Source organism: Pseudomicrostroma glucosiphilum, assembly GCF_003144135.1.
Source record: "Pseudomicrostroma glucosiphilum strain MCA 4718 unplaced genomic scaffold BCV69scaffold_2, whole genome shotgun sequence".
NCBI lineage: Eukaryota > Fungi > Basidiomycota > Exobasidiomycetes > Microstromatales > Microstromataceae > Microstroma > Microstroma glucosiphilum.
In genome coordinates, this window is record NW_020289914.1 from 1,419,046 (window position 1) to 1,444,948 (window position 25,903).

A 25,903-nucleotide genomic window follows, 5' to 3' on the forward strand; every position below is an offset into this window, starting at 1 on the left:
CCTGGGGCTATGCAAAGGTCACGAATCTCAGAGCGAATCGCCTGTCATCGCTAGACGACTAACATGATTGCAACTGCTGGGAGGGGACCATGTACTCAGACTCCTCGATGAGGCGGCCGCTTGCAACCTAGAACATCCTTCACACCGGAGAAATGACATGCTGACACTGGAGGCTTTGCTGCTAGTGAATTACACCTTATTTGTGTGCGTCTATTTGCGAGAAGTGACTGGAGAGATGTGGAACGATCCGGACGTAAGGCAGGACGATGCAGGATACTCAGAGTCATGATCTAGACCATGCGCTGGGAGTCGATAGAGGCCAGACCAGGCGAAGCAGGTGGTTCGGGCTGCGAGGTTGGTGATAGAAGATGTAAGGCAGAATCGTTTGGAAAAAGCGGAGTAGTATCATCTGTGAGCATTCTGGTCCTTTCTTCTGTCTCGTCTGCAGTCTGCCTGCAACTCACCTGGTCTGCCATGGATGTGCTTCCATCGGTGTACTTTGCTCCTGCAGGTGCCGCCGCCTTTTCAGGGTGCGATCCCTTTCCACCGCAACCATGAGAAGCCTCTATGCTGCTATTGGTCTGTCCATAATTCTGCGCCGAGCCACGACCGCCAATGCCAGAGCTGGACCTGTTGGCGATGGCCTGTTCAGAGTGGTTCTTGTCGCGGTGTAGCTCACGTAGCTCCTCGTGCTTGTCCGTAGATGGCTTGGAGACGGCCTTGTTGGGAACGCCATCTGACCCTGGTGGGTGGGATGCGTCGGCGTAGCTCTTGTTGATGCTCGATGGACCGGTCATGAGGGGCAGTATAGGATGAGTGGAAAGCGCACGGACAGGGATGCAGCGAGGATCAGACAAGTGGTGATGAGTGCGAGAATGCTTGTAATGGGAGGCAAGGTATTGTGCTTCCTTGATGATCTATCGGCGCGGCGGTGAAGATGGGATCCTTCCCGATGAGCCAGGCAGGGCCAGGCCAATTGTCCTTCTTAGCGAAAGTGGAGTGGAGGAGGCGCATCTCACCGAACGGCGTCGCCCGTCTTTGTCATCGGGCCAAAGGTGTTGCTGGCGGAGTGTGAATGTCACGCGGCCAGGTGCGTGCGTAGACCGCGTTGAAGTCGCGTGGTCCGTGGTAGCAATCAATGAAGCGCCGCCGGGGCTTGAGCGTCGCCGGAGCAAAAAGGACGATGAGGATGGGAAGGGCGAAAGGCAGCAGAGGCAACAAGATCAGGGGGCGCAACGCAGGAGGGGGGAGGGACAAGAAGGCACAAATGCAAGAAGGTCACCATCTCACCATGACTCCTACTCCAAGGCTCCCATGCCACAGTCATAGCTCGAAGACGTTGCCTTGTCGACGACATTCTGCAGAGCGCCTCTTGGCGGCTGAGGCCCAACACTACAGCCCTGTGTGCGGCTTTGCCGTCCATGATACATCACACGCGCAAACAGATCAACTCACCCATCCACTGGCCTGCCTGGCCCGCTACGACAATACTACCTCCGGCCTTCCTCCTGACCCTTTACACAACCTCGCCCTCCTCCTTCACCCCCATACCACCCTGTCTCCCACTCACCTATTCATAAGCCATGCCCGATTCGATATGGGCGCCACGCTCCGCTGCTCGAGCGCAACCCGGCCACTTCATACCTGACACCAGTTGCCATCCTCATCTCCTGTCTCCACGACTCCACCTCTCCGACCATCCACCGGAGATACCCGACTCAGCGCTCGCCAATGGGCCGCTGAAGCCATTTCGTCCGATCAAGTGAGCAGCAAGGAGTGCTGATCCTGCCTACCTATCATCGGAAGCAATCACACTCACAGTCCTCCTCCTCCTCCTTGCCATTCCTCGGAACCAGAATCTGCATCCAGAGGGATAGCACAGACGCTCTGGACGGCGGGGGCACTTCGGGAACAATTGAATTCCAGAACTTTCACAGTGGTGAGTGGTGAGCGGGAGCAAATACCACTTCGGCCATGACGAGAGGTGGAAGAAATGCCTCCGTGACCAGCTACATAACCCCCCGAGCTGAAGTCGTTTGACTCCCCCCTTTCTTGACTCCACCCCACTACCATCCGCTCTACTACAACTCGATCCACTCGTCTACACTCCCTCCCTCTCCACTACAATCCCACTCACTTCAGCTGAGAAAGCTCTAGCGACCATCTCGACTATCTCCCTCTCCATCAATCCCCCCGGCGCCTATCAGGTACCCTCCTCTGCCACACCTGTGTGGGTCCGAAACCTTCCCATCGACGTTGACGAGGGCTACCTCTTCGACCTCTTCCGACCTTTTGGACCACTACAGAGTGTGCGTTGCATCAAATTGGGCCCCAGAGACGACGTCTTGGGTACCGCAAAACTCTACTACTTCCGAGAAGAATCTGCACGATTGGCTAAAAGCATCATGGACGGTACTGAAGTCGAAGGTCAGACCATCAGCGTCACCGCTGGACCTACTGCTCCTGCTACCCAGCAAGAGACTACGCGCACTGCCCCTAGGAGTAGCCCTATGTCGGCTGCCGCGGCACCCTTCGTACCTCGGAACAGCCTCCACATGAGTCCACGAGCTCCCCATCTTCCGCCCTCCCTGCCCGCTACTCCTCCCCCCAGGGTACAGCAGGAAGGGTTTCAAGCTCTCTTGGCTTCTCCCAACTATATGCCAGCGATCCCCTTGCCGGCTCAATTGCATCCCATCAACGGGCCTATCCTGCCTGTCCCGGGTACCAATCTCAAGTACTCTCCTCGACAATCGACGTACATCGATCCTCGCAATCTCTATTGTAAGAATCTCGACCACAGTATCGACGACGATGCTCTCACTACCATCTTCCAAGAGTTTGGTCAGATCGTCTCTGCTCGCGTCATCACCGATGACAACAGCAACAGCCGCGGACATGGCTTCGTCAGCTTTCACTACGCCGAAGAAGCCGCTCACGCTCTCGCAGCACTCAATGGTGCGCTCATCCGAGGCCGACCGATGTACGTCCGCCTTCATGAGCCAAAAGAGCCAAGGAAGAACAAGCTCGCTAGACAATTCGGCGTTGGTGGCTCAAGCGGATCCCCATCCGATAGGGCAGGCACCAGCAACCCTTCTCAGCCTAACACACCTCGCCGTGGTCCAGCAAATGAGCTTGCCGCTGCTGCATCAGCCCAAGGCGACCGCGTACAGCCGCCAGGCGCAGATTTGAGCATGGACAAGCCTGAAGGCGTGGCGCCGATCGCCCGCGAGGAGCGAGAGAACCCTAATTGGCCAGGTCGCCAGCCCTATCTCCGCAACACCTTGTTGGGACAGATCAGCGTTGCACCAGCTGCTCTGAATGGGACAGCTTCAGTCAGGGATATCGTTGACGCATTGGCTACTCTTCAAATCGATGACCAGCTCCGCGCCATGATGAATCCAAGTGTCCTGGAAGAGAGGGTAAGTGTCACTGCAACGAGAGAGGGGGGCCTGTCGACAGGTCTTCTGAGTGCTGACTTTACTCTTCCTTGCGTCATGCCAGATCATCGACGTCCACGAAGGCCGACTGGCTCCTCCCACCTTGTCAAGCAGGGCTGAAACCGCCCTCGGTCTTACTGGAGTTCCCAGTCCCCACGCTGAGGAGAATCCTACTGCAGATAATGGTCTGACCACCGAAGCCATGCCTCTCCCCGCTGGAGCGGGAAACGCTGAGCCTGCAGGCGGTCTAGAGTCTCAGAGCAACGCCCTTTCAGACGAAGAGAGAAAACAGCTGCTGAGCGCCGTTACCGGCGCTCTACCTGAAGGTTCTCCGGTTGATGCCGTCACGGACAGGCTCGCCTCGCTGGACTGGAGGGATCGAGCCTTGTGCCTGCACAATGATGAATACCTTGTGCTTAAAATTCGAGAAGCTGAGAGTGCTCGCAGCATTGTCGCTGGCCCAGAGACTTCTACTGGTCAAGTCGGTGCTGTCGAAGCCAAAGGTACCGCTCTTGGCATCTCACAACCGCCCACTGAGACTAGTGTGAATCACCTTCAGTACCGCTCCAAGGCAAGCCAGACCGAAGAGTCGTCTTTCGTCATCCCTCTGGAGACGCTCGCCGAAAGGAACTGCAGGGAGATCATAGCTCTTGTCGAAGCAGCCGCTGTGAATGAGACGATTGGCATGGGCGGCATCCACCCATCCGAGCTTCCTCTAGGACCTGTGACCAACGATCAACGACGCGATGCAGCCCTCCGACTGCAAGGTATCCTCAAGGAGCGTCGCCATGTCGACCAGAAGCAGCGACTAGGCGATATTCTGTACCATGAGATCAAGGCTGCCCTCAAAAAGTCAAAGTACCCTTGTCATCGCGGCTACCCTGCAAAGATCACCATTGCTCTTCTTGAAGAGGGCATCCCGGCTGCATTCGGAGACGACCATGATATTGATGAGAAGCAGGAAGAGCAGCCTGATGCTGAGAGCACCGAGAAGGAGGACAAGGGCAAAGGCAAGGCAAAGGAGGACACTTCCGCGGTAGTTGTAGAGTCGGCACCTGTTGAGCCCACTGGTAGCACGAGTGTCAAGGATGAGAAGACTTCCATCAAGACTACAGAGGAGACGCCTGCAGGCCTTGGTACCAGTGGCAGCACCAACCCCACTCCCACTGGCGAGAATGCAGACGACGCTAGCGAGGACCGCCCACCCATCTTCCACATCCCGGCGACTCAGCAAGTTCGTCGCCACCTGGACGCCCAGCAGCACGTTCTGGAGCAAGCAGAGCACTCTGAACATTTCCGAAGCATCGTACAGGTCATTGTCTTCTACCCTGATCTGTTCCGAGTAAAGGTGTTGAGAGAGGCCAGGAAGCTTGGCGCGAAGCCGGTGGGAGAGGAGTGAGGGAGTGAGTGAGGGCACGCAACTCGCTCGCTGCAGGAGGCATAGAGGGATGGAGGGATGGAGAGATGGAGGGGAGAAGGGAAGGAAGAAGGAGGAAGGAGGAAAGTGCAGAAGTCTTCGTTGTCGTCGTCGTCGTCGTCATCATCTTTATCTATGCCCCCTAGCTTTAGTCCTAGCATGTCGCACCTACTTTGCAATGTCTATGCCCACTGATCCAAAAATAAAGCCAAAAAGGTCAGGAGTGAGAAGTCGATATTGAAGTCGAAGTTAGTGGAGTGGAGCGAAAGAGGGTTTGCTTAGAGGCAGAACTATAAACGAGTAGAGAAAGAGAAGATCGAAGGTCGGACGGACTTGATTGGGTTTTGCACATGACGATGCATGGTCATGGCCCAGGCTAGGGACGGAGAAGGGACAGAGTCAACGATGTCGTACAGTACAGAAGGGTATAAAAGATGATTTACGGTTCTGGGTTTGGTGTTGATTTTGGTTTCGGATTTGGTGTTGATTTTGGTGTTGGTTTTGGTGTTGACATTCACGTTGACTCATAGTCATTGAAATGGTCTGGTACTCTTCCTTTCATCTTGCAGCGAGAAATGGCATTACTGTACTAGAGATGAGATGAGATGAGGTGAGGTGAGACGAGCTGAGACGAGCTGAGGTGAAGCCCCAAAGACTCGAGGACTCGAAGACTCGAAGATCCGGGAAACTGAGATCAGACCAGACCGCACCGGACCAGGAGAGAAGAGCAGGCGACCACTGGGAGGTAAAAGAAAGTATGTATAGTGAACAAAGAAAAAAGGGGAAAAAAGGGAAAAAGGGAAAAAGGGAAAAAGTCCAAAAGAGATCTGTGTTGCGTTGTGTTGTGTTGTGTTGTGTTATGAGATGATATGACATGAAAGGAACAGAAGGAAGGAAGGAAGAAAGGAATGATGAAGAGAATGGTTGCACGACTCCGAGGTGGGTTTGTGATGTGTGCCTTTTGCCTCCTTCGTTCATGTCCTCCGCTTCGCTCCGCTTCGCCAAGCCATGCTTCGCCTTTCCGCATCGTACATTGTTCTGTGTTCCGCTCTCGAGGGGTACCTGATCCGGCTTCCGACGCCCCATCCTCTCGCAACCAATCCGCAACTTTATAGCAACTCTAGCTCTCTTACGTTCGCTCCCACGCTCAGTACCTCACTTGAACCAGCTCTTCTTCTTCTTCTTCCCACCCTCGTCACCACCACTCCCTCCTCCATTCCCATTTGCCCCGCCAGGGGATTGAGCCTGGGAGGCTGCCCTGCGTTGTTCCAAGATCCTGGCACGCTGAGCAATCTGTGCCTGTGCCTGGGCATCAGAGTCTAGCCCGAGCATACTCTGCGTCATCAGACCCGTGTCGCCCGAGAGGGATGGCTGCTGGGGAGGACGAGGTTGCTGCTGCCCTTGACCAGGACCGGGGAAGCCATTCATGCCAGGACCAGCGCTGGGTCCTGCGCCAGGGGGCAGGCTACCATTCGGGCTTCCCAATGGCATCCCGCTAGCCCGGTTCTGCGATGAAGGGATCCAATCAGGCCGCTGGGGCTGGAAGTGCTGTTGAGAGGGGGGACGCTGTTGCCATGCTTCTGCCGAGGAGGAAGGCCCTTGACCTTGACCCTGACCTTGTCCTTGTCCTTGGCCCTGACCTGGTGGACCATTGCCGGGCTGGAAAGGTCGACCCTGCTGTTGACCTGGCGAGAGAGGCCTCTGCGGGGGGAAGGGTCCCGGGAAGCCTGGATGTTGCCCTCCCGGTGGCGGCGGACGCTGGCCAGGGAATGGTCCTGGTCGACCCTGTCCTTGGCCCTGTTGCTGCTGGAAAGGAGGAGGTCGCTGACCAGGGAAAGGCCCGCGTGGACCTCCCTGTTGCTGGAAGGGCGGCGGTCTCTGTCCAGGGTGCGGGAAGGGGCCAGGGAAGCCTTCGGGTCGCTGAAACTGCGGAGGAGGTGACATCTGACCTGCCTGGCCACCTTGTTGAGGAGGCGGCCTTGGCCGCTGGAACTGCTGAGGCGGCGAGAATTGACCTGGTTGACCTCCCTGCTGAGGTGGTCTGGGCCGCTGGTACTGCTGGGATGGTGAGAATTGGCCCGCCTGCCCTTGTTGCTGCTGGAATGGTGGTGGTCGCTGCTGCTGCTGTTGTTGGGGCGGTCGCTGCTGACCTTGTCCGTTGAAGGGGTTGAGGGAAGGAAGAGGTGCACCTCCACTCCTTTGCTCGCCATCCGACTGCTGACGACCAGGAGAGGGGCCCTGCAACGACTGCAGCTGAGACTGCTGAGGTGCACCTACAGGACTTTGGCCTGTAGCAGACGTTGACGGAGAAGCTCTTTGTGCTTGCTGCTGTTGCAACTCAGACTGAGGCTTCTGCAAGCCCTGAGACGGAGATGGTTGACCAGTTCCAGCCTCCGTCTGACCTGGAGGAGCAGGAGGAGCCCCCTGCGGTTTCTGAGGTGTAGGTGCAAGCGCAGCTGCCGAAGGTGCTTCAACACCAGCGCTCTCAGCCTGAGGCGGTTGGCCAGATGAGGTACCAGGTCGAGATCCTGATCTCTGTTGCTGCCCAGAAGGAGAATCTTGCGATGTCAGTGAGGGCTGAAGCTGCGGAGCTGCTCCTTGTACGGCACCAGCACCAGCACCAGGCATCTCGCCTTGCGGTTGGGATTGTGCAGAAGAGGTTTGGCGAGACGTCTGCGCTTGGCTCTGCAGAAGCGGCAATCCCTGAGGTTCGGCAAGACTGGTAGGGGACTCGACTTGTTGCTCTCCAAAGATGCCCGACTGGGAGATCGACAACGGAGCTAGCTGAGGGATCGCCTGCAATCCAGACGGAGGAAGTGGAGCGCCTTGCGACCTGTTTTGGGCCGGAGACGGCTGTCGACCTGCTGGCGATTGACGGCCCGGTGTCATAGCTCGCTGAGGCGAAGCAGGAGGAGGTGTGCCCGACTTGCGCGCTACAGGGGAAGACTGTCGCAGTGCTTGCATGTGCGGCATCTGGAAGGGATCCCTCTGCATCGGGGGAGGAGTCGCGCTAGTCTGAGATCGCTGAGCTACAGGTGAGGACTGTCGAGACGACTGCAGCTGAGAAGGCGGAGGTGTACTCCTCTGAGGTGAGGGAGGAGGCAGAGAGCCGCCTTGCTGGCCTGGTCGCTGAGGGTCCGACTGCCTTAGCATCTGCAGGTGCGGCTGCTGAGGTGGTCCATTCATGCGTTGGGGAGAGGTGGGTGGAGATGCAAGACCCTGTTGCAGCCCCTGAGAAGCATGACCATTGCGATTGTCACCACCTGGCGGCGGTGTGGCTCTGGCTTGGTTTCGGATAGGACTGACGGGGGCTCCTGCCGGGTAAGATGGATAGGCCGGGCTCATGGCAGAAATCGGTGAGATCATTCCACTGCCTCCATTGAGTTGAGCACCGCTGCTGGGAGGTGCCATTGACATGTACTGTTGTATGCCAGAGGTCCTGATGCTAGGCAGAGTGGGTGGGCCATTCATGCGAGTAGGCACGGGGGCAGGTAAAGGCTTCATGTCAGCTTGAGGTGGTGGTCTCGCTTGCGACTGCTGCTGCTGCTGAGCCGGCATGTTGTTGACCTGCTGAGAGAAGCTTGGATACCCCTGTCCGTTGGCAGGTGGTGTGCCTGCAGCACCATTGATCGCATTGCTAGGCTCTGTGCGAGCCAGAGTCGAAGTAGCCGGGGGAGTAGCCGAACGCGAAGCGGCGGCAGCAGCAGCCCTAGCTTGAGCTTGCTGGTGAGCAGCCACATTGGCCAGATATTTAGTCTCCCGCTGGAGCGACTGCTGATCACGCATCGTCACCGGCGAAGGGTACGTCGTCGCCCCTCCACCTGCCGGACTCATGCCCGAATTTTCGATCCTGGAAGGGAATGGAGCATTGATCGGCTGAGTGCGACGAGAGTTTGGCAGTGACGCGTAGTCGGTGACGTCTGCTGAGCCATGCTGGCCTGCTTTATGAAGACCTTTCGCATTGCTGTCGTTCATCCCCGCCCCCTTGGCCATCTTGACGGTCGGGGCGCCCAGGTGCGTCAGACGCTGGTTGGCACGATGATCGCCGTGCTCAGCAGCACGACTGAACCAAGCCTTGGCTTCCTTAATATCCTTCACTGTACCGATACCCATCTCTGTGAAGTAGCCGACTGCGTACTCTGCCTTTGCCAGTCCTTGCTCCCCCGCCTTCTTGGCCCAAAGATATGCTTCAGTGTCACTCTGCGGCAGGATGCCTGGGGCACCAACCAGGTACCAGGCAGTAAGAGCGAAGCAGGCTTCTCTATGGTTCTGCTGCGCAGCAATGTTATACATGTGAATGCTCAAGCCGGCATCCTGAGGACAGCCCATCCGTCCGTACTCGTAATTGACTCCGAGCTTGTAGGCAGAAGGTGCATAGCCCATCTCTCCAGCCTGCGCAAGGAGCTCACAAGCGTACTCGGGATCGAGGAAGAGGACATTGTCGATTCCCCGCTCGTGGAGGAGAGCGAGCTCATGGAGTGCGTGAGGAAACTCTGGTGTAGCGGCATCAGCCGATCTCTTGAGCCATTTCACGCCCTCCTTGGCTGAGCGCTTCAGCCCCAGCTCGCCGTTCAGCTCGGCAGTAGCAAGTCGGTACATAGCTCCAGGATGTGACTGGGCAGCAGCCTTGCGGTAGAACTGCAAAGCCTTGCCATTATCCCTTCGACAGCCCCAGCCCTTCTCATAGCAGGTCCCGGCTCGATAAGCGGCATCCGGATGACCATGCTTTGCAGCGAGTACGAAGAGCGGGTAAGCACGATCGAAGTCCTGCTTGTTCTTGGGTGTACCGATCCCGTTGGCATAGCAGTCTGCCAAGAAGTATTGCGCATCTGACTGCCCACGCTCTGCAATCTTCTTCAGCAGGCCAATAGCCTCTTTGATAAGCTCTTCCTTTGAGCCTGGCTGAGTAGGTCCAGGTGGTGAGTCAGGCATCGACTTGCTAGCATCGATCATGAAGACGGCAAACTCATAGATGAGATCAGGATCATTAGTCCTCTTTGCATTCACCCGGTAGAGCTCCAATGTCTTGATGTGGGAGAGAAGAGCGGCCTGTTCACCAGGCTTCAGATGGCTGTGGTCCAGCAGAGGTCCAGATGTGGATGAGGCGATGGTCTGAGGACGGCCAGTGGCGAGGCTGTCTCTATACGAAGACGACGATTGCGCAATGTAAGCATTGCCTGTTCCTCCTGCTAGTGTGCTGCGATTTTGAACAGAAGCTGAAGAGGCAGAATCTGAACGAAGGTTCTCGTTCCTCTGATAGGCAGCAGCAAGACGAGCAGCTTGGCTTTCCCCACTTTGCTGATCGGCAGAAGAACCAGAGTCCTCGGTACCTCCTTGAAAGAAGGCATCGTTGTCATCCGCCATATCGGGATTGTTCGGGAAGAAGTCGGAAGCATTGTCGTCTGTGACGTCTGTGGACGGCACGCCGCTGTCTTCCCTCAGCATACCGTTCGAGCGAAGGATCTCTGTTTCCAAAGGCTCATCACGACCTGGGGTACCCGGAGCAGGCACTGGGGGATGCAAGCCAAAGAAGCTGTCTGGTCGGTCTCGCAGACCGACCCCGCCTCCAAGCTGCTCCGTTTGATGCTGTTCCCGTTGCCCCTGACCTAGCTGCCAAGGGAAGGACGCCTTCTGTCGCTCCTTCTGCTCTTCTGCGTCTCGTCGTGCAAAGAAGTCTGGAGGGTCTCCAGGACCGTGCAAGACAGCCTGGTGAGCCTGGACACTTCTAAGAGGAGGCATGCCGCCGGCACTTGATTCTTCGGAAGCGGCAAGGCGGTTGAGGTTGAGTGCATTCATGTGAGCCGGAAGGCTCTGCCTGGCCACAGGGTCTACCGCTGAAGCAGGTTGTGAGACCGATTCTAGCGAAGGACCGGAGGGGCGTGAAAAGTTGATCGAAGCATTGCTGCCTGTGCTCTGCATGGCAGCAGAAGCGAGCCTCGAGCTGGACACAGAACTTGAGCCGGCTGGCGAACTAGACCGCGGGAGGCGGGCAACCTCGGCCTCAGCGCTGGGCACTGCAGTCGAGGCTCCTGAGGGGCCGACAGGATGAGAAGCGTCTCTTGCTTGCGGAGCTGCTCCGCTTAGCTCTTCTTTCGGCTGCTCAAAGCCAGATCCGCTGAACATGTTTGAGAAGTTGTGGGTCGATGACGTCGGCAGCATTGGCAGTCCACCTGCGGGCGCAACATTCAATGTTGATGGCTGAGCTTCCCTTGCGGTATCTGCGCCGTCGAGCTGTCTCGGAGGCGAAGATCTGACTTCCATTGGTCTGGAGAGCTCCCTAGGCGGCCTGGGAGGAGCGGACAAAGGAGGTTGCGGCTGTTGCTGCTGAGCTGCAGGAGGTAGCGGAAGAGGCTGGCGAGTAGAGCGCTGCTCCTCGCTCTCAGTTTGTTCGCGAGTTGCCGATTGTGACCTTTGTGAATCGACCGAGTCGTCAAGTTGTCCCTCCCGAGCAGACGAGGGGCCCTCTTCCGGATCCTGCAATGGCGGTGGTAGTCGCTCAGCTTGCCCACCCGAGACCTCTGTGCGTTCGCCCGGCGAAGCAGAACTTCCTATCTCTGGAAGTTGCCACGGATACCTCTGCGCCAGAGGAGGCTTACTGCCAGGGTATACGGCAGGCTGCTGCTGTTGCGTCGAGCTACCTGAAAGCGGAATGGGTGCAGCAGCAGGGGTCTGCCCTTCAGGAGCTGAGGATCGGTGAGAAGACTCTCCTGGGGCATCGACCTCGTTGTTCGGCGTTATGCGAGGCGGGAGTACGGCTTCCGTCTGAGCTGCTGCTGTTTGCTGCTCTTGGCCGGGATTGCTTCCAGACTGGGGAAGAGGGCGGATAGGCTCTTCTGATGACTGCATGCCCGCCTCTTGCGGCTGGGAGGATGTGCTGGCTGAGGTATTGGGGTCGACCGAGCCAAGACGTTCGCCTGCTCCTACATCTGCACCCGCCGACGATGTGTCTCCAGCCTTGTCACCGAGCCCAAAGATTCCACGTCCGATGTCCAGAGGGGGTGCCACCTGGCCATGTAAGGATGACCTCTGACTAGGAGCCCACGTCTCTGGACTAGCCCGCTCTGACTTTTGACTCTCGGCAATGGAGGTATTGGCATCGACTGGACTGGCTAGCTGCATTCCCGCGGTAGGGGAGGAGCGTGCCTCTAACGACTTTGCACCCTCTGCACCGCTGCTGCTGGGTCGATTGAGAAAGGCTCCCAGGCCTGTATTTTGACTGACGCCTAGAGCACCAAAGTCGGAGAACCCAAAGGTGAATGAGGAATCGGCTGCTTGGCTATTGGAAGTGTCTTGGTCTTGCGAAGTGCTGTGGCCTTGTGAGCTGGTGTTGTTGAAACGATTGTGGAAATTGAAGGCGGGCAATGTCGGCGACTGTTGTTCGTCGGTCATGATGCCGCGTGTCTCCGGCGGAGACGATGAAGGGGGAAGAGGCAGAGTGATGGGACGACCAAGCTAGCACCTGTGTGTTAGCGAGAGATGGCTAGGGGGAATGCCAAAGTCTCGCGTGCGTGTACGATCTACCCTCGGAGGAGGAGGAGCAGTCCCGTGCGATCGCAAAGGCTCAATCGGAACGGCCCCGATTTGGCAGGCTCAGAGACAGACGTAAAGGGCGCGAGAAGGATCCGAGCTGGCGCTTGCTTGCTTCGTGAGAGTAGTGAAGAGGTCGTGGGTCGTGAGAAGAGGACGTCGTGTATATGCTCGAGGGCCTGGACACGAGGCGGTGGAGAAGGAGAGGGGGGGGAAGGGGGGGGGGAGGGTAAAAATTTACCGATGAATGCCGTTGTGAGACGTGGTGCCAAGGGAGTGTAGTGGAGGGGTGTTGTGTTGGGTATGATGTTGAAGACGAGGCCGAGGACGTAGTCTCCTGGCCCTCTCTAAGAGATATGAATGAAGTGAGGTGAAGTGAGACGATCTGCCTTCTCCCTCGAGTGTGGTGTGGCCTACGAGATCTTCAAGCCGCTGCCGATGGGATTTCCTCTTGGTGGTGAGCCGCCGCCTACTGGATTCGACTTGATCGATGTTCGTGACGGCGCGGCGGTGCGCTCAAGTCCGACGGGGGGCAGAACTTGGCCCGAGAGGATTACAACCCACGCACGTCACTCGCGCAGGGCCAGGCGAGGGAGCAAAGGGGCATGCGAACGAGGAGACGGGCAGGCAGGCAGGCAGGCAGGCAGGCAGGCGCACCCACACACACACACGCCCAGCCCCCAAACACCGGCACGGGTGCAGTGGCCTCGAGGTCTCACCTCACCAAACCCTTCGCGGAAGATCACAGCCACACACGCCCCGCTCAGCCAGGCACGCACCCACCCACGCAGGCGGCCAAGCAATGCCGGCCAGGGGCGCAAAGAGAAGCCTTCCAAGAGCTGCACAAGACCCTTCTTCAACCAAGGCGCACATCTCTGCGCTCCTCTTCATGCACAGGCAGGCACCACACAATCCTTCCAATTGGAAACGGGGGCGGCAGGCAGATGCAAAACAGCGCACACAAGCAAAGGAAGATCAGACAGACGGTGGTACTATTACAACAGAAAGGGTACATGGACAGCAACTATCAGCTCATATGCACACCGGCGCCCCACAGTCACTTTCGTCCCACCCCGCCCTGCTAGTCCACCTCGGCCACCGGTCCCACGCCTGCGCGCACAAATGCTCGCGTCGAGAGCCACATCGCACCCTCTGCCGTCCTCGGATCGGGAGGCAACTCCACCACTTCTCCCCGAGCCGTAGCCTCGCCTCCCTCTGTAGAGAGAAAGGAGCCATGTGTGAGCCAGGGATCCTCAAAGCATTCCCATGCACTGCCGCGCTTGTTGGCGTCGCGCCGTAGCAGCCGTGAGACTATGTGCTTCGCATACGGCGTCACCAGTCGATTGGAAGAGGGACATAGGCTGGAGGGAGGCACATCCAGGGACTCGTCGTTGGTCTGAGAGGGCCACCGCAGATCGCCCTTTGCAATTCGTAGCAGGTGAGCCTTGCGCTTGCGAGCATCCACCTGGGGATCCGATGCGTCAGCACCAGCGCCTCGATGAGGCCCTTCTCGCGTGCTATTGGTCACCATCTGCAGATTGGCAGAGGTGGAATTGACTCCAAAGCTTCCGAGAGTCAACGAACTGGGCGAAGTAGCAGTCCCCGGTGAGCCCTCTACAAAGGGCAGACCTCCACAGATGAGGGAGTAGAGGACCACCCCCATAGCCCAGCAGTCCGTCTTGCGCCCATCATACTTCTTGCCAATGATCAATTCTGGCGCAGCATACTCTTCTGATCCACATCGAGTCTCTAAGAAGGCCTTGTTGGGGTCCATGAATCTGCTCAGACCAAAGTCCGTCAGTTTCAGAAGAGGTACTGACCCCACAGCCGATGGCGTGAGCTCGCCGGGCGACATGGCCGTGAAGAGGTCTCTGGTGAGGATGATATTCTCCAGCTTGATGTCCCTGTGGACCAGGTGAATGCTGTGCATCCATCCCACCGCATTGGCAAGCTCAGCGAAAAGCCTCCGGATCAGCCACTCTCGCTGAGCCAACTCCGAGTGATGAGCCGAAAGAAGATCGAAGAGCTCCCCTCCGCTCACCCTCTCGAGGACGAGGACGTGATGCCGGGGAGTTGAAAAGGCGTTGATGAACTTTATTAAAGAGGGGTGCTCAATGTGCTTGAGAACTTCCACCTCTCGGACCCAACTGACTCGCATGCGCTCATTTTGATCGCAAGGCTGCCGCTCTATCATTTTGAGAGCCACCAGTTCCCCACTGGTACTGACGTCCTCGTTCGTCATGCCCGGAGTTCCAGGTCGAGATTGTAAGAGGTCGAGGGCAGCTTCCTGCGAACCCGATCTGGAGTGGGCACGTGAAGCCGGCAAGTTGAGACTACTCGATGCTTGCGATGTTGCTGGGCTTGTTGTTCTTTTGCTCAGAAAGCCCCTCGAGGGCGATCGGGAGCTGGAGTCCGCACTCAGATGAGACATCGAAGACTTACGCCAAGGCCGTGGCCAGTGCAAAGCCCTCAACCGCGACCCTGTAACGTCCTTCTCTTTGGCCCCGCTCTCTACGTCTTTCCCATCTTCGCTGTGCACGGAAGGTATTGGCAACGGAGAAGATACTCTGACCAGGGAAAAGCCCGCTGTCTCGGATGGCAGGGGAGCACCGAGGACAACTCGGCTGAACGCTCCAACTCCTAGAGTCCGCTCCACTCGGTACCTTCCCACACGATTCGTGGCTTCATCCTCCGACTCTTCCATAGCAGCATCGTCGTCAAGAATCGTGCCAGACCTCCCTCTACCGCCTGTACTGGGCACAACAGTGCTTGGAGAATGAAGTGGAGCGTCCATATCCGAGGTACTATCCATCCGACCTGTGGAAGGAGGTCTGCGCAGTGGAGGTGTAGACTTCGCTGACGAGTCTGCTAATGTGGGCAGCCTGCTCAGAGACGATTGTGAAATTCCATCTGGAGAACCTCCTCTCGGCGGCATAATGCTACTGTTGGACATTTGCTCACTGGGGCCCTGATTGTGACCTTCTGTAGGGCGTTTGTCCACTTCTGCGGATCGACTATTGGGCGTATCCAGCGCAGATGGCTGGGGAACAAACTTCAGGGGAGATGCACTCGAAGAAGAAGCTTGGCATACGGGAGAGCCTTGCGAGCGCATGATTTCTGCATTGGACTCCTGGCCAGCTGTCCTTGTTGTATTAAGTGGGCTTGAAGTGTAGTCCGAGGTCCTCTGTTGGAGATCAGGCCGCTTGCTCCAGAGAGAACCGGGCGGCGAAGCCAGATGAGAGCCTGAGACAGTTGTGAAGCTGCCAGTGGACTGTGGCAGGTCACTGTCTTTATACCGCAATGGTAGCCAAGGCGACTGAACAGAAGTCGAAGCTGCAGATGGAGGCGATTCCCACGAGGTGTTGCTCGTACCGCTCTGATTGCTTACGCTTCTTACATGGGCCAGCTGCTCGCTGCCTTTCACCGGGGTCCGAGCCGGCGGAATTGGCGTGTGCGATGCCGTGAAGAAGTTTTTCGTCTTACTGATGGAGCGAGTGGCCATCTCTGTAGACCTATAAGTTCCAGACTGCTCAGGATGGTCTCTTGCCGTTGGGGAAGAGAAGCGTGTGGAAGCGCCAGAGAAACTCGCTGAAATCTCCGGAGCAGTCAAGAAGGGCGAAGGTCGTATCGAGAGCAGGTCGTCTCGGCTTGACACACTGTCTTCCCCATTGAGATTGGGCAGGCGGGTCCAGGACGTTTCTGAATGCGTACCAGCACCCCGGCCGTGGCTGTATGTACCCGAAGTATATGCGCCCGCAAACATCGAGTCCCGCGACTCCATTTCTTCTTGACCAATACCTGGACTGGGCAGAGGGGTGATCGGCTTGCCTTCAAACTCGTCCCAATTCCTACGGGATCGAATGGAGCCTGCTGAGCTCAGCGCCGATGTATCATAGTAATCTGAAGGACTGGACAGCTGAATCGCGGCTGTTCTGAAGGAGGAGGGTCGACGCTCATGCTGACGTCTAGAGCTGTTCTGTCTCAGCGGGTTAGAACTGCCTGCGTCATAGGTATGATAGTCGCTGTGAGGCCCAGCATAGCCGTTCGTAGCACTGGAGCTGCTTGGCGAGCGAAGGAGGTTGGCAGGTGGAAGAAGTTGGGGAGGGATGACAGACAGCGACTGGAAGGAGGAAGAGCTCCCGTGTCTGGCATGACTTGAGCCAACATGAGGTCTGCTGGTAGATGGAGCCTTCAGGACAGGACTCGATGCAAAGAAGCTGGCTGTCTTCGACGCGCCGAGAGACTCTATACTACCATTTGAGTCCAGTCGTGGAAGACCAGATGAAGCGGCTGCATCGTCAGCAGGTTCGTTCCGGACAGGAGCAATGCGAGTTCCGTATGCATTGTCCTGTTGCTGGTTGGCAAGCTTAGATCCGGAGCTGCGCATCTGATCCGACCCTGCCGTATCCAGACTCAGTTTGGGCAGCTGGACGGGATCAAAGTCTTCGGGCATTGCCCTCTCTGTGCCGAAAGATTGGTAGCCTGACATCGATGCGGACGAGACCATTGGCTAAGCGTCTCGCCGCTCGACCTGAAAGGTCTACTGAGCAGGGCAAAGGTGCTTCCGTGGCACGAGTGGTCTTTCGAGAGGCAGCAGATAACCGCGGCGGATGCGGGGAAGCCGTGTTCTGGACGCGTAGGAGAGGGGACAATGGGGCCACGAGATTGGCGAAATTGTCTGAAGGTAGGAACCACGGGGAATCGGCGATGGGGCAGCGCTAGAAGGTCATATAAAGCCTCTGTAAGTGCAAAGGAGAGGAAGAGGAGGAAGGAGAGGAGCGGCAATGAGGTACAACAATCTGGTACACGGAAGCAGGATGAAGGTGCCTTGGCTCTCGTCTGACCCAGGGCGACGGAACTGCGCGACTCAAAAGTGCCCGCCCGCCGCCACGCCGATTCGGAACATAGGGACGCTGTCGGAGCAGCGCCGCATCCAAACGAGGAATGTTAGCTGGGACGATGCGGAGGAGCAAAGAGGGGAGGCTACATGGACAAGCTTGTGTGGCTATGATGGCTCATCAAATATTGCGATGTTAAGTATGCGATTGCGAATGGCGCCGGCGTGAGGGATCCCGTAGGCACACCAGAGTCGGGGTCTAAAGTCGGTATCATGATTCTGCGCCGACGCCCCGCCAGATGCTTGCACGAACTTTGATACATATAGCGTAGGTTTAGGAAAAAAGAAGAACGGGGTGGGACAGATAGAGAGGTACGTGCAAGGCCTTCGCTGGCTCTGGACACGCGAAGGCGCTAGGTGACACCGATGAAGTAGAGGAGGGGCATCACGGCCGCACTCGAGGAAATTGCCGACAGGCATACGTATAGCAACACACTTGCGTTTTGCAGTTCTTCTGCAGCCTCTTGTTCTCCACTTTCATCGTGACTTCATTGGTCTACCATCTTCATCGCTGCCTTGTACCCATGAAAGGGAGGCGATCGCGGAATTTCTTCGCAGCTGGCGCCCCCGGCCCTGAGGAGGGAGCCAGATTCGTAGAGACGCGTCGCTGGAAGAAGTAGGTGCCACCTGCTGCTGTCCCCGCCACCTTCTCTCTGGTGCCATTCGGGGAGCTGGGAAGGCTTCTATGGGTATTTGACCCCAGATCGTTGCCTCCAGTACCATCGACGTGGCCTCCAGACTTTGCGTACGCCGAAAGTGTTCGGAAGAGGGCGTTGGGCGCTGTCTTGCGCCTGGCCGAAAGTGGTGGTCTTGGACTCACACACGTCAAGTCTATCGTCTTGGGTGCGTCGATCATATCGACTCTAGATCGGTCGCACGTCGATTCAACCAGCCGAACAGCGGATTGACCTGCGATAGCCTTGAGGCTGCCGCTGCCGTTATTGCTGCCGTTGCTGTAGGCGGTAGAGGAAGCAGATACCGAGACCGAGGCTTGCAGGTCTTCGAAGCCGCTCATTACTGAGTGCCCTACATTGAGATGTCGCGTGTCTGGGCCGACAGTCGTAGAGCTGGCAGCGCTGACGGCAGGAAGGGCAAAGTGAGCCGAGAGCGGGCTGGCAGGAACCAGAGGGCTTCCACCCGTTGCTGCACCTTCCGCCCAGTGGGGGTGCTGGTAGTTCGGACTTCCCCCTCGGAATTGGCTGAGAGCAGGCATCCCAGACGGTGGAGGCAAGGACCCATTCGTCGTCTCGGTCCACTCTCCACCGGCCGTGTTTGCAGTCAACGACCGAGAAGTAGAGTCCCTTGATGAGGAGATGATGATCTTTTCGAGTTGTCGCTTGAGAGCGCGGGACTGGTCGATCTGACAGCAGAGTAGCTGCAGGCTGTAGCCGTCAGGGTCGGCTATAACCGCGTACCCTTGCTCGGTCGTGCCTGGCTCCAAGATAGTCACTCCCATGCTCTGCATCCTACCGAGAGCTCCCTCCAAGTCCGTCACATTGACGCAGAGATGACAAAAGCCCGATGCTCCGTGTCGAATGCGGAAGGCGTCTTCGTTCTCGCTTCCTGCGACATGGATAAGCTGAAGTAGTCCCCTGCGTTGTCCGAACTCCAGCTCAGGCGTCTCACTGTCGATAGGGTTTGGGAAGGCTAGGAATATCATTGTGACGTCGCTGAGAGGAGGAGGCATTAGGCATTAGTGGGTCACAAGTTTGATGTCATGCAGGCCTTCAGCCATGGATTGACTTACTGGCTTTCGGTCTCCTTGACCACGTCCATTCCTAGTACCTGGGTGTAGAACCATTTGGACCTCTTCTGGTCTTTGATCTGTAGAGCGCAAGAATGGAAGCCAAATCCCTGTGTTGCTTCCTTGACTTGCCTCTCGGAGGCTTTCTTGGCCATAGATTCGAAGACCTTGTCCTCCATAAGGCCCTTTGAGTTGGTGGGAGAGCTTGACATGGATGATGGAGTGATGGCCATTTGGAGGAGGGTGCGAGAGAGAGAGTCTACGATACAGTGCCCTTGGTTCTCGGTCTATTTGATCAAGAGATGCTGTCCGATAAGCCAGTGCAGCTCGAGTCTGGTGAGCTTGCTCGGACAGGAAGTGTCGAGTCCCTCTTGCGAGGAATAGCTTCCGGTGGAGACACAAGCAGGGACAAGCGACCTCAGCCAGGATCTACTGGTGGAGAATCAGGTGTCAATGGAGTCGTGAAATGTCACGCGGAGTGTTGCAGACTGGTGTAGAGCTCGGATGGGGGAGAGGATGGTGTGACTCTCGTATGAACCAAGTGTTGAGGGGACTGGAAGGGAAAGGGCGGAGGCGGGGAGAGAGTGGAGAAGGCGATTTAGTGCTCGTTCAGTAGCGGCGATTAAAGCTCCGCCAGGGCGCATTCAGGGCGACGACAGGCGGAAATTCTCGTACCGGGCGGGATAGCAAGCGCTTCAAGGTAGACCGTTCATTCATTCGTTGGTTCGTTCGTTTGATGATGCAATAAAGTACAGGATGACAGTCTGCATGAGAGTGTTGGGGTATCATTGGGCTGGCTTGACAGGTGGGACAATGTCGGCAGACCCGAAACCATCCGATTCTATTCTTTCACTGTCCTCCACTTTGCTCCTCACTCGTCTCTCCTCACGTGGCCTTAGCGGCAGTCTTGAGACGAGCATCTACAATGGCCTCTCGCTCCTTCTGTTGAAGACTATCGACGAATGTGCCCAAACCTCCTTCCTCTTCCCCTTCCATGAAGGCGTCGAGGCCAGAGAGGGACATCTGTAGACGGTGATCCGTTACCCGATCCTGAGGGTAGTTGTAGGTTCTAACTCTGTCTCCTCGGGAAAGGCCCACAATCTGCTCGCCTCTCAGGTTCCTGGCATCCTCCTCGTCCTGCTTCACCTTGAGATCCATCAACCGCCCCCGAAGAATGGCCCAAGCCTTGACGCGGTTCTCTTGTTGAGATCGTGAATCTTGCATGGAGACGGTTATGCCAGTGGGAAGATGAGTCAAGCGAATAGCTGACTCAGTTTTGTTGACGTGTTGGCCGCCAGCGCCTCTACTACGCATCACTTCTGTCTTGACATCCTTGGGGTCGACCACGTCGTCGACTGTCTTCTCGCTGGCACTTGCATCGTAGGGCAGAACGACAATTGCAATTGTACTGCTTTGCAGCTTCGCCACCTTGGTCGTCGCAGGTACTCTCTGCACCCTGTGGATGCCCGCTTCGAAGCGTAGACGGCCGTAAGCACCAGGACCCTCGATCTGCAAGATTGCCTCTCGCAGGCCAGTCAGGCCTGCCATGGAAGAAGACTCTGGCTCGATCATCGACATGGTCTGTACTGACCAGCCCGGTTGAGCGCTACACCATCGCTGATACATCCTCGTCATCGATGCAACAAAGATCGAAGACTCTGCTCCACCGATGGAATTTCGTAGCTCGATGATGGCGCCCGAAGCATGGAGAGGATCTTCGGGAAACATTGCCTCAACGAGCTGTTCTCGGCACTGCTCTTGGCCTTCAAGCAGACTTGTGATCTCCTCCTCAGCCAACATTTTCATGTCGGCATCCGCCTCATTGGAAAGAATTGCTTCAGCACTTTGTATTTGCTGTGGGAAAGAAGGAAGACTTCAGCATCAAGTGCTAGATCAGCGCGAGCGCGCCAATGAACGCTCCACAACTCACTCTCTCGTAGTCTTTCCATGACTTCCACACCTCCTGGAGAGCTCTTTGGTCGCTCAGTGCCTTGGCTCTTTGGGCATACTCCGCACTGGAAGGGTCGAGTGTATCGAGCTCAGTCTGAGCTGCGCCTTGAGATTCTGCATCCAGTGTGAGCTGCGCCAGTCGTATGGCAGGGTCTGATGATGCCGCATGGGAGGAAGACTGGCGGACAGGAAAGGCTGGAGACGAGTGACCGGTGCGTATTGGCCAATTGCTCAATGATCCTACTGCCTGGGCAGAAGGAGAGGAGTGCAGGTGGTGGACAAAGCTCCATGTCCATGCTGCAGATGTCCTGGCAGGCCGAGGGAGGGCGTGTGCTCTCCCTGTGGCTCTGACAGCCTGTGTGACTGCTGTTCGCGAGCCATTCGAAGTTAGCATCGCCTGGCCGCGAAGTCGTAGCCGCCTGTCTGAGCAATGTAGAGATCTGAAAGAGGAGTGATCCGCACCACTGAGAAGCGGAAGGGGCCCTGCCCGGCCTTGACTTCTTCCAAAGCAACACACTGGCTGGTGCCTCGGCTCATCCCGCGCGCAGACACGCTGGACAGTCCGGCGGAGCAACAGACAGCATACAGGCAGCCAGCTCGCCTTGACCAAGGAACAACTCGTCCACCACCAACCTCTTACTCCAACCTCGCCCTCATCACCACGCCCCCGACGAGACTCAGGAGAAGGGGTGACAGCTCCGCGACCATCCCTTCTGACCACTTCGCTCGTGAATTACCCCCCGGACCACGGTGGCCTTTCCTGCTGCAGCTTCTGGCTTCCTTGCCTCGAGACGTGTAGTCCCCCGCATCACGACCTGGTCCCCACTTCTTGCGTACTCCATCGGATTTACGCCCCTCTGACCATCCTCAGACACTGCCTGCACATCACTGAGAGCCTATAGAACACTGCAATATGGACACAACTGCGTACACGGTCGTCGCGCCGACCGAGGACTCTGGCGTTGAGCTCACTCCGTCCGAGCTTCGCGGCATCCTCCAGAAAGCTGATGACGAGGTCAAGTTGCAGACGCTTCGTAGGATCATCGTCTCGAGCCTCAACGGACAAACACAACCAACATTGCTGATGCCAATCATTCAATACGTACTCCCATCGAAGAGTAAGCAGATCAAGAAGATGCTGCACTTCTACTGGGAGGTGTGTCCCAAATACGACGAGAAGGGGGAACTCAAGCAAGAGATGATCCTCGTTGTCAATGCCATCAGGAACGATCTCCAGCATCCCAACGAGTACATTCGCGGCTCTACGCTACGCTTCCTGCAGAAGATCAAGGAACCAGAGCTCCTCGAGCCCCTCGTCCCGTCGATCCGTCTATGTCTTGAGCATCGTCACTCTTATGTGCGCAAGAATGCCGTATTCTGTATCTACTCGATCTACCAGCGTCATGAGGCCATGATCTCGGATGCTCCAGAGGTAATGCTCACCTTCCTGGCAGCCGAAGCTGATTCGACCTGCAGAAGGAATGCCTTCATCCTTCTCTCTCACACAGCACCTACCAAGGCAATCGAGTACTTGATGGGCGTCTTCGAGACCATCGCCAGCATGGACGAGCTGATGCAATTGGCGGTCATTGAGCTGATCCGGAAAGAGTGCAAGGGAGAAAGTCGTCACAAAACCAAGTACATTCGAGCCATTTCGGAATTGCTCTCGGCTCCTTCCCATGCTGTCAAGTACGAAGCAGCCATCACTTTGACCACCCTGACACAGAATTCGGCTGCCATCAAAGCCACCGCTAGCGCTCTCATCGAGCTGGCAGTCAAGGAGTCCGACAACAACGTGAAGCTCATCGTCCTCTCTCGTCTTGACGTACTGCGTACAAAGCACGAGCACGTTATTGACACCCTTGTCATGGATCTGCTGCGAGTACTCACAGCTCCAGACATGGAGGTGCGGCGGAAAGGCCTAGGCATTGCCCTCCAAATGGTTTCAAGTCGTAATGTCGAGGAGGTGGTCCTCCTGTTGCGAAAGGAGCTGATGAAGACAGTCGAGAATGCCAACGGTGCAGGAAATACCACACAGGAGCGCAACATCGAATACCGGCAACTGCTCATTCAGTCCATCCACCAATGCGCCATTCGCTTCTCAGAAGTGGCATCGAAGGTGGTACACACTCTGATGGAATTCCTCGGGGACTCCTCGAATCCATCCGCCATCGACGTCATCGTCTTCGTGCGAGAAGTCGTTGAGAAGTTCCCTGACCTGCGCTCGACAATCATTCAGAAGCTCCTTCAGACATACCCACAGATCAAGAGCGGCAAGGTCTTCCGCGGAGCTTTGTGGATCGTCGGAGAGTACTGCGAAGGAAAGGATGAGATTGAAGATGCGCTGAGTCACATTAGGCAAGTGGTGGGAGATGTGCCTATTCTTGCCGCGGAAGAGCGTCTTCTTCAGCAAGAGGAGTCAAAGGAAAGCAATGGTCAGCCCGACGATGAGAGCGCTGCTGCTGTGACGTCGGCAGCGAAGGGGTCAACCGCACGAGTACGGGCCGACGGGACTTACGCAACCGAAACTGCCTTCAACTCGGAGTCGAGCGTGAGCGCACGACTGGAAGCGGTCAAGAATGCTACCAAACCGCCGCTTCGCTCGCTGATTCTGCTGGGAGACTTCTACACAGCTACTGTTCTTTCGTCGTCCCTGACCAAGCTCATCATGCGCCTCAACGGTCTGTCAGAAGTCGACGCTGGGCACAAGAACGCACGAAGGGCCGAGGCGATGCTGTTGATGACTTCGGTTGTCCGGGTCGGTCAGAGCAAATTTGCGGCCGCTACTATCGACGAGGACTCACAGGAGCGTATCCTGGAGTGCATCGAGACGCTGGCCGGTCTGCAAGCCTCTGAAGGCGGCAGTGTGCAGGACGATGATGCTGTGCAGGAAGTGTTCCTGCATGATACCAAAGCAGCATATGCTAAGATGGTAGAGGCAGAAGAGAAGAAGAAAGCAGAAATCAAGGCGCAAGAAAGCAAGGTGAAGCAAGTGCAGCCCGACGATATGATCTCTTTCCGACAGCTGGCCAAGAAGAGTGCAGCAGAAGCCGAGGCAGAGGACGCCGAGCGGGAGCTTACTCAGGCCACTGGAGTCTCAGAGAGGGCCAAGGAGGATTTTGTCGGCAAGCTCAACAGGGTGGTACAACTTACTGGATTCTCAGATTCGGTCTATGCAGAAGCCTATGTCAACGTCCAGCAGTTCGACATCCTTCTTGACGTGCTCATCGTCAACCAGACATCGGCAACATTGCAGAATCTGGGCATTGAATTTGCTACCTTGGGCGATCTCAAGTTGGTAGAGCGCCCATCCACACACACGCTCGGCCCCTACGCCTTCCAGTCCATCAAGGCCACCATCAAGGTCAGCTCGACGGAGACTGGAGTTATCTTTGGCAACATCATCTACGAAGTTACCGAGAAGGGCCACAAGACCTCGACGGCTGCTCCTGAGAGCGCTTGTGTCGTTCTGAACGACATTCACGTTGATATCATGGACTACATCAAGCCCGCCTCGTGCACCGAGATGCAGTTCAGGTCTATGTGGACCGAGTTTGAGTGGGAGAACAAGGTGAACGTCAACACGACATTCAGTGACCTCCACAAATACCTGCAGCACATGATGAAGTCGACAAATATGGCCTGTCTCACCCCTTCAGCCTCCTTGGCCGGCAGCTGTGGCTTCCTCTCTGCCAATCTTTACGCCAGGTCTCTCTTTGGGGAAGATGCGCTGGCCAATGTCAGTATCGAGCAGCTGGACGATGGGACTGTCCAAGGTCATGTGAGGATCAGGGCGAAGACGCAGGGCATTGCTCTCTCGTTGGGTGACCGCATCACTGTCGCTCAGAAGGGTCCCTCGGCAGATGATGACGAAGGAAGGGATCTTGATGCCGAGGACGTTGGAGACTTGCTACTGTGATGCCGCCTGATTGAGATGTTTTCTGTACTTCTCTTCAGCCAGTGCCATGATCAACATATCCGATCGATATTAAGTACATTGAGAGAATCTGTATGTAATGAATGATAGTAGTACAGATGGCGTGACGTAGCGGACCTCTTCTCTGCTCTGGGCTCATTGCTCCAGCAATACATTCGCTGGTGGCTTTCCCTGCGTCTCACTGTTCAAAGTCGCAATCATTCCACGTCAGTCTCTCGATTGCGCTAAGGAGAACGCAGCCGTCGTCTTCTGACTCACGTTAGAGCTCCCGGTAGGATATAAGTGAATGTTCCACTCTTCAAGGGAGGTGGTGTGACCTCGTAGCCTAGAGGCAGGTCGCATCTCGAGCAGTGAAATCGGTACTGCTTCTCTGTCTTTCCATCGGGCCTGGAGGCCGAGAGAAGAGCACTGGTGAGTAGGCTGTCAAGACAGTAGCAGTACCACAGGCCTAGGTGATCTGGATCGCCTCGCCCGACACTTACCTCTTCATCATCACCTGTTTTCCCTGCCTAGCGCTAATTTTGAACACTCTCTTCACCTTGATTCTCCCCCTCGCATCAGGCGGACTATCCAGACATCTCAGAATGTGAGCTCCATCCAGTGGCCGAGTTGGGACTTGAGAGAGGGGCCGATCGCATACGAGGGCAAAGTCTCCACAGATGCAGTACAGGACGCGGAGAGGTGTGGCCTCTTGGCCTGCGTCGTTGGATGCTGAGATGGTGGATCGCGAGATGACCTTGGGCATGGCGATTGGACGATGACAGCGGGGGACGAGGGACCACACGAGTAAGAATGTGATCACGATGGAAGGTCGTGCGTGCGTAGAGGTGAGGATGCGAGGTGGGGGGGCCGACGGCGGAGATGCGCGGCGGGACGGAAGCAACTCTTGATTGCTGCCGTGCGATGGCCGCCTCGTCTTGTCCGCAAGGCGACGGAGGATAGCTTCCCCAGTATCCTTTGATCTTCCTACTACGAACACTTGTCCCTTCACTAC

At 56.7% G+C, this 25,903-nt stretch overlaps 8 protein-coding genes across 8 annotated transcripts; 2 read left to right on the top strand and 6 right to left on the bottom strand.

Moving 5' to 3' along the window:
• On the bottom strand, positions 1 to 922 carry BCV69DRAFT_280809 (hypothetical protein). The gene is made up of 2 exons (XM_025491738.1): positions 465 to 922; positions 1 to 347 (listed from the first exon to the last, which is right to left on the bottom strand). Exons 1-2 carry the CDS (start codon positions 795 to 797, stop codon positions 291 to 293), a joined length of 390 nt encoding a protein of 129 aa, XP_025350358.1. The 5' UTR covers positions 798 to 922; the 3' UTR covers positions 1 to 290.
• Positions 923 to 1,157: 235 nt separating this feature from the next.
• On the top strand, positions 1,158 to 5,221 carry BCV69DRAFT_280810 (hypothetical protein). Its single transcript, XM_025491739.1, has 4 exons — positions 1,158 to 1,762; positions 1,857 to 1,939; positions 2,143 to 3,419; positions 3,502 to 5,221. Exons 1-4 carry the CDS (start codon positions 1,584 to 1,586, stop codon positions 4,834 to 4,836), a joined length of 2,874 nt encoding a protein of 957 aa, XP_025350359.1. The 5' UTR covers positions 1,158 to 1,583; the 3' UTR covers positions 4,837 to 5,221.
• Positions 5,222 to 8,632: 3,411 nt separating this feature from the next.
• On the bottom strand, positions 8,633 to 11,700 carry BCV69DRAFT_286495 (HCP-like protein; the record flags this gene model as incomplete). The annotated part of the gene is made up of 3 exons (XM_025493524.1): positions 8,633 to 8,704; positions 8,773 to 9,966; positions 11,575 to 11,700. The coding sequence occupies 3 exons, from the start codon at positions 11,698 to 11,700 to the stop codon at positions 8,633 to 8,635; spliced, it is 1,392 nt and encodes a 463-aa protein (XP_025350360.1).
• Positions 11,701 to 13,363: 1,663 nt separating this feature from the next.
• BCV69DRAFT_256246 (kinase-like protein) lies at positions 13,364 to 17,172 on the bottom strand. Its single transcript, XM_025490595.1, has one exon. It carries the CDS (start codon positions 16,886 to 16,888, stop codon positions 13,463 to 13,465), a length of 3,426 nt encoding a protein of 1,141 aa, XP_025350361.1. The 5' UTR covers positions 16,889 to 17,172; the 3' UTR covers positions 13,364 to 13,462.
• Positions 17,173 to 17,382: 210 nt separating this feature from the next.
• BCV69DRAFT_280813 (hypothetical protein) lies at positions 17,383 to 19,590 on the bottom strand. The gene is made up of 2 exons (XM_025491740.1): positions 19,026 to 19,590; positions 17,383 to 18,948 (listed from the first exon to the last, which is right to left on the bottom strand). The coding sequence occupies exons 1-2, from the start codon at positions 19,253 to 19,255 to the stop codon at positions 17,784 to 17,786; spliced, it is 1,395 nt and encodes a 464-aa protein (XP_025350362.1). The 5' UTR covers positions 19,256 to 19,590; the 3' UTR covers positions 17,383 to 17,783.
• Positions 19,591 to 19,716: 126 nt separating this feature from the next.
• On the bottom strand, positions 19,717 to 21,429 carry BCV69DRAFT_280814 (release factor). Its single transcript, XM_025491741.1, has 2 exons — positions 20,953 to 21,429; positions 19,717 to 20,876 (listed from the first exon to the last, which is right to left on the bottom strand). The coding sequence occupies exons 1-2, from the start codon at positions 21,364 to 21,366 to the stop codon at positions 19,908 to 19,910; spliced, it is 1,383 nt and encodes a 460-aa protein (XP_025350363.1). The 5' UTR covers positions 21,367 to 21,429; the 3' UTR covers positions 19,717 to 19,907.
• A 456-nt stretch (positions 21,430 to 21,885) lies between these two features.
• BCV69DRAFT_266800 (putative SEC26) lies at positions 21,886 to 24,997 on the top strand (the record flags this gene model as incomplete). Its single annotated transcript, XM_025490816.1, has 1 exon — positions 21,886 to 24,997. The coding sequence occupies one exon, from the start codon at positions 21,886 to 21,888 to the stop codon at positions 24,889 to 24,891; it is 3,006 nt and encodes a 1,001-aa protein (XP_025350364.1). The 3' UTR covers positions 24,892 to 24,997.
• On the bottom strand, positions 24,901 to 25,749 carry BCV69DRAFT_111923 (hypothetical protein). The gene is made up of 3 exons (XM_025489092.1): positions 25,392 to 25,749; positions 25,168 to 25,296; positions 24,901 to 25,090 (listed from the first exon to the last, which is right to left on the bottom strand). Exons 1-3 carry the CDS (start codon positions 25,652 to 25,654, stop codon positions 25,045 to 25,047), a joined length of 438 nt encoding a protein of 145 aa, XP_025350365.1. The 5' UTR covers positions 25,655 to 25,749; the 3' UTR covers positions 24,901 to 25,044.
• Between the last annotated feature and the right edge of the window lie 154 nt (positions 25,750 to 25,903).